This window comes from Octopus bimaculoides, chromosome 1 (genome assembly GCF_001194135.2).
Source record: "Octopus bimaculoides isolate UCB-OBI-ISO-001 chromosome 1, ASM119413v2, whole genome shotgun sequence".
In the NCBI taxonomy this organism is placed as follows: Eukaryota; Metazoa; Mollusca; class Cephalopoda; order Octopoda; family Octopodidae; genus Octopus; species Octopus bimaculoides.
Genome location: NC_068981.1, coordinates 145,300,081 through 145,307,458, shown reverse-complemented (window position 1 = coordinate 145,307,458; position 7,378 = coordinate 145,300,081). Strand labels below are relative to the sequence as shown.

The 7,378-nt window shown below is 34.3% G+C and overlaps 1 protein-coding gene across 1 annotated transcript in view; it reads right to left on the bottom strand.

The window, feature by feature from the left end:
- Positions 1-7,378, bottom strand: part of LOC106868068 (secretin receptor) — a 725,176-nt gene that overhangs the window by 99,277 nt on the left and 618,521 nt on the right. The window contains exon 6 of the mRNA XM_052969589.1: positions 5,778-5,896. Coding sequence (XP_052825549.1) covers positions 5,778-5,896 — 119 coding nt within the window. The remainder of the gene's footprint in view (positions 1-5,777; positions 5,897-7,378) is intronic.

Below are 7,378 nucleotides of genomic sequence, written 5' to 3'. Positions count from 1 at the left end.
ACGTACATAGACACACGCATGTCTTTCAGCACAGTTTTTATTTAAGGAGAGACACAATATAGTCTTATGTATACTATGTGTAAAAAGTAAAACTAAATAAAACGACGATATAAGTCTTCAAGGTCTTTGGTCATAGTCTGCATGATAAGAGTTGATATAAAACTGAACAACAACAAGAATTTGTACTTTGCTGAATAGTTTATACATATATATATATATAAAACTCTACGTCAGTATTGAGCATTCTATATGACATATATTTTAATAAACGTACATAGACACACGCATGTCTTTCAGCACAGTTTTTATTTAAGGAGAGACACAATATAGTCTTATGTATACTATGTGTAAAAAGTAAAACTAAATAAAACGACGATATAAGTCTTCAAGGTCTTTGGTCATAGTCTGCATGATAAGAGTTGATATAAAACTGAACAACAACAAGAATTTGTACTTTGCTGAATAGTTTATACATATATATATATATAAAACATTTTGATTGATTGACGTGTTGAAAATTCCAGGACAAAGACTTAGAGATATGTTCCTGAACGCTTTTCAAATAATTCTTTCTTAAAGAAATGAAACAGAAAGGAGAGAGAAAGAGAGAGAGAGAGAGAGATACTTTGCAAACTTTTGACCACACAGTCAGCTATATTCTTCGTCATTTAAAAATAGAATTTTGTCATATAAAGAGTAGTAATAAAATCTTCGATATCAATAATGCCGTGATATATTTTATAGAGCATCAGCACGATTTTTTTAAAACACACACACACACACACACACACACAAAGAAACTCCTGTCCAATAAACTCGTGATCATTTGTCCCATATTCTCAAACAAAAACTAAAAAAAATTGCTAAAAATATACATTCTACTATAAAAATTAAGTAAAAAAACACGGCTATTAATGTCCACATTTCAAAGAGTAAGGTAGATTGATATATATGTAAATAGCTATATGTACACACTTTTGTTTCACTGTATATACATACATACATAATACATTAATTTCCTTAGTACATTTAATTATTTCCTATGTATTTCTGTCTTTACCAAGGGACTTTCTGCAACTGAAAGCAAGGAATACTTCACATACACTTGAGAAAACACGTTCACTCAGAGCACATTTTTATTTTTTCATTTCTGAAGGAAATACAAATCAATTTCCAGTATTTCTATTACCTCCATTACCTACATTGCCACTACTACAACCGCTATCAACATTAGCACTTCCTCTAACACCAGTAAGACTGATAATAATTTATTAGTGTCTCAAAAGATATCTTTTTGCTGTTTATGGTAGCCTCTGTCGAAATATATTCATATATATATATATATATATATATATATATATATATATGAATGTTTATTTTTCACTTTCTTATTTCTCAATCTTATTCTTGACTGTTGCTATTTCTGTTTAAACCTTAGCGACTAACTTTCTGCACTATTTGCGTGCGTTATTTATATACAGTAGGTCGGGCAGCATATTTAATTATTTGTGATTTTGAAAATTCTAGATTGAACACGTTGTTGGCTATGTAAAGAAAAATAACTTTAATTGCAGGAGTTAATTTTAAATCTAGGTACAGACTATGTAAGAGTTATTGTAACCCTGTATTACTAGATTAATGTAATTGATATTAAAGCACAATTCAAAGGTTAAAAAGGCAACAAAATTAAAGCTTTATTTTTCAATATGTAAAAGTTCTGTGAAGTATGCCTTGATGTTCTGCCATATTCATATGTATATTTTATTAAATTAACCCTTTAAAATTGAAACCGATCATATCAGGCTTAAATATTCTACATGTATAATGTTCAAACCGGCCAAATCTGACCTTTCACACCCACACTACAATGTCACTTTAAAATACACAATCACGTTATCGAAATCTCGAAATCACAATATAATGCACGATTGATTGAAACCAATGTAAATAAATAAGCATTACATTGCTGGGAGTAATGTGAATGTTAAAGGATTACTCTACATACAGCATTTCCTTCGCCTCTTTACGCTCTGAGTTCGAATCCCACCGAAGTTTACTTTACATTTTCTCCCTTCGGGGGCGATAAAATAAAGTATACATACAAATCAAGTACTGACGTTGATGTAATCGTCTATTTCTCTCTCCTGAAATGATTGATCTTGTACCATAATTTGAAACAATTGAATTTTTGTATAGCCATCCAATTTTTAAAGAATAGGAATCTCATTAATCCCAGAGATATTTTTTGACATAGTAGGATTCTTAACGTGGTTCAGATATGCGTAGATTAAAAACCAGTTTCGCTTTCATTCATATAACGTTACAGTAATTAGAGTTACTCAGCTAAGTTGAGAACCAGTTGTTCAAGAAATACTTTGGAATTATAAATGGAAGTACGGTTGGTGTTCAGCTTGAAAAAAAAAAAAAAAACGTCAACGTTTGTAAAAAGAAATATGAATACGAAGGATATTCCAGGAATTTCACGCTCTAACCAATATAATAAAACCTTGTTTATACAAAGACAAAAGGCTGATAATATTCATTAATATTCTTATAATATTTTTATACTGCGTCAACAATAGCAAATATTGAGTTAACAACAATTAGCTTTAATCCAAAGTATCTTTTTCTTGCCCGACGAAAGAGCCTTCCCGAAAAAGTCTCGAATTCGTTTTTCCAGATCTGATTCTTTGATACACATTATCAAACACTAGTTTGCTGACTTTAGACACCGTCTTTATTCCCAAAGCAATTAAACTTATTACAATCTCCATAAATATAATAGTGGAACGGATTGTAAATTAGTTTGTATTTTTCTAATTAAAGATATGTATCAATTGGATGTGCTTTTGACTTCAGTGGACGATGAAGCTGGAGTTGCGATATTAATGTTTTCACAGGGAGTAAGCAAGATAAGGTAAAATTAAATTAGCTGCACACATGACTCAAAACTGGTTCACAACGTAACACCTGTACTGACATAAAAGCTGTTTGCTTATCACTATTAGACTGGTTATCTATAGCAAACATGGATTAAAAATTTAGCAGCAGTACGGTATTTATCTAATATCAATAATAGAATTAACAACAATATACTTCTTGTTTAACATTAAGTCATTGTTGATGATATCAATATGGTTGATATTCAAGATGAATGTGTGTAAGTAAACATCAGAAAAAATGAGCGGGGGGGGGGAATCAGTGGGGCACCAATTAGGCGGCCCTTAAAAAAATCGACGCCCTTAGGAAATTCCCTGGGATTAGGGGAGTTGCTGGTTTGAGTTTCGTTGTCCTTGCACTAACGGTCACGGAGGAGTTGGCGTGTTCGCCAAAACACGTAATGGCAGACAAACATCACTCAAATTTATAAGATTAATCAACCTTAATACATTCATTTTCTGCTGTTGCTTATTGTTTTTGTTGAGCACACTCCCCCAGGCCAAACCTGACCGAGCAAAAGCATTTGTAGCTGTTCATGCCGCCTTATTATGGTCAAGTCTACACTAACCAATGTGATCTTTCCATGTTTAAGTAGGTAGATTGCAAACAGGTAATTTTTAGTTAGTATTTACTGCAGATCAAGTGATCATAAAGAGGCTTCCTCGTTGGGACGAATTGTCAATAAACAACATTAGAGTCAAGTTGAAAGCACACGCATGTTAACGATTCTGTTCATCATTGTGGACAACAGGAGAATCCGAGCACAAAACTTCTAGTCAACAAGAAACTTGTGAATTTTATCGAAGTAGGTACTGATACTGCTACTATTACATACGGTGCTGAAGCCATTCTTTTACTTTAAGTTAACTCCTTATAGTACGTTGTTATTTCTTAAGCTCAGGCCATCACTGGCACATACACACACACACACAGCCGTTTGGTTAGGAATTTCGTTTTGCAACTGAATGGGCTAGCCATCGATCCTGTTGTGCAAATACATTTTTACTGTATCATTAGGTTGACTTATATCTTCTAAGTAGAAAGGCGGCGAGCTGGCAGAAACGTTAGCATGCCGGGCGAAATGCTTAGCAGTATTTCGTCTGTCTTTATGTTCTGAGTTCAAATTCCGCCGAGGTCGACTCTGCCTTTTATCCTTTCGTGGTTGATAAATTAAGTACCAGTTGCATACTGGGGATCGATCTAATCGACTGACCCCCTTCCCCCAAAATTTTGTGCCTTGAGTAGAAAAGAATATCTTGTAAGTAGAATTTAATAAAGGAAAACAGTGCAGAAACCCGCCGCGCGTGCGCACATACACTTGCCGGTGCAAAATCGGTTTGTTGAGTTCCGCTTGTATTCATAGGCATTTTAGCGATGATCATCTACATTTTTTCAGACATGGTTTATCTCACACAACATCATCAACGTTATCCTTTCGTTCTTGATGTTACAAGAAGACAGCAGAGTAGGATTTGTAATAGAGTCGGCAGCTACCTTTTGCAGATTGAGTGACCACATAGATGGCTACCTGTTAAATAACTGTAAACGTCAGCATCTAGGCAACTATTTAAGAGCGTATTGGACATTTGTCGATTCGTAAATTAGCAGCTTTCAATGTTCTCGGGACACCATATATAGAATATGGTTGTGGAAGGCAGAAACAGGAACAATAGCAGTTCTATGTTTGTATTATAGATATTAATATTTATGGAAATTTCAAAACTTTCTTGAGTGGTATCATTTTGTATAACAATAGCCCGCAATTATACCAATAATTTCTACCGTTCAGTATTTGTATAAGAGATAACAATAACACGTTAAGATACTAATTATTCTGCAAAAAAAAAAAAAAAAAAAAAAAATTGTAACACATTCGAAAATTAGTATTTACAAAACAGAATCATTTTCTATTGATTTTTACTGACAAGTAATTTATTTACCCCTTGTTATCTTGTCTGTTTATTTCACACACAACCGAAAGAAATAGAATATGAAACGTGTGAGTTGCATTGAATCATTAGTCGTAAACGGCCACATGTAAAAATAGTTGAATTTGCCTTATATTTGTATTCGAAGAGAAGACAAATAGATAGGATGTGTACGTTCAAACTGGTCTTTAAACATAACCAATAATGAGGACATTTCATTTTTGTATTTGGTTTGCAAGATTCTTGATATGAACTCGTGTGTTGAGGCAGATTTTGTATCTTGAGGAAGGAGGTGTTAATCGATTAGTTAATTGGTTGAATGGTTCTAATAATAATGATAATAATAATCCTTTCCACTGGAGGCACAAGGCCTCAAATTTGTTGGGGAGGGGGGGGGAATAGTCGATTATATCGACCCCAGAGTTTCACTGGTACTTAAATTATCGACCCCGAAAGGATGAAAAGCAAAGTTGATCTCGGCGGAGATTGAACTCGGAATGTAATGACGGATAAAATACTGCAAAGCATTTTGCCCGGTGTGCTAACGATTCTACCTGCTGGCCACCTTACTACAACCAATAATAATAATAATAATAATGATGATGATGATGATGATGATAATAATAATAATAATAATCCTGTCTACTATAGGTACAAGGCCTGAAATTTATATCGACTCTAGTGCTCAACTGGTTCTAATTTTATCGACTTTGGTGAAATTTGAACTCAGAACGTAAAGACGGACGAAATGTTGCTAAGCATTTTGTCCGGCGTGTAACGAATCTGCCAGCTCGCAGCCCTCGGAAGAAATGTTGATTTATTCATTGCACAAGATAAGTTTTGGGGAAGAATAGAAATGAAAGATTCTATCACAGTATACAATCTATATTGAATGTATCCTTTACTTACCTCTATTAATTCAATGGGATTTGTTATTGTCGAACAAAGAGAATAATTGGTCCATGAACGTTTCATATATACTGGGTGAAACCATGTGCCGTTTTCTGTACACCAACGTGTTGCATAATCTTTCGAAAAATAACAGAAGACAACGGAATTCCAAATATAATACAAATCAGAATTAAATAAGACATCAACGTTTTCATTTTTCAGAGAATAAAATTAATCACTAGTGTTGAAAATGTTTTTGTATAATAGTTACGTCTACGTTACGTTTTGATCTCATATCGTCATCAGGTATGTTGCCCCAGAATTTGTACATGATAAGAATTAACTGCATTCACGATCGTAAGCCCTATTTCGATACTAACGTTCCTAACTCCAAGAACGCCAGCGTGTATAGAGCTATTTAACCAGTTTGAGGTTGTTGGCACTCCGTCGCTTACGACGTCGAGGGTTCCAGTTGATCTGATCAACGGAACAGCCTACTCGTGAAATTAACGTGCAAGTGGCTGAGCACTCCACAGATACGTGTACCCTTAACGTAGTTCTCGGGGATATTCAGCGTGACACAGTGTGACAAGGCTGACCCTTTGAATTACAGACACAACAGAAACAGGAAGTAAGAGTGAGAGAAAATTGTGGTGAAAGAGCACAGCAGGGTTCGCCACCATCCCCTGCCGGAGCCTCGTGGTGCTTTAGGTGTTTTCGCTCAACAAACACTCACAACGCCCGGTCTGGGAATCGAAACTGCGATCCTATGACCGCGAGTCCGCTGCCCTAACTACTGGGCCATTGCGCCTCCACAGTTTGAGGTTATTTATAATTTATTTCTCAGTAAAAAAAACCGGAAATAATAGACTTGACGATGGGATATCAAACTGACCAAAATGTAGTGTAGATGTAAATATTATAAAAAGATTTTTTCTCTCTAAAGTTTTAACAACACTTTATTTAAGACATTTAACATTGAAGACTGATATTTCATGAAAAGTTACGAATTATATTTTGATACAATATATGGCAAAAAAATTCCTTTTCACTCATATACAAGAGATTAGATTTGAGAATGCATGCTGAATTTAAAACTGTCGCAGACTCATATTGATACTATTTTTTGTTTAGTCAGACGAGAAAAGGCGTCACTCACAACTAATTTCAGAGCCTCTGTGACTTATGGAAGGAAATGGGGAAATTACGTTTACATTGGAGGCGAGACCAGGTTCCAAATGCTAATATGGGAAAGGTATTTTGCTAAAAAGCATACAAAGATCAAGTGGTGGTGTTTAACCAGGTGACAGATGAAATCTGCAAGCTAAGTGTTAGCTATTTAAACGCAAAAATATTGCTAGATCTTTTATTATTCAGTAATAGATGCTCTCGACGATTTTCATCCCATATTTACAACGTAGTCATTCACATTTGCACTAGTGTCAGATAATAACCACTTTGTGAAGGATTTATCCATTTCCAGTTGTATAAGCTATTATTACAAACGTATACGCTATTATCACTAGAACATTGGTGAGAATGATTATATATATATGTATATATATATATATATATATATATATATATATGTATGTATGTATGTATGTATGTATGTATGT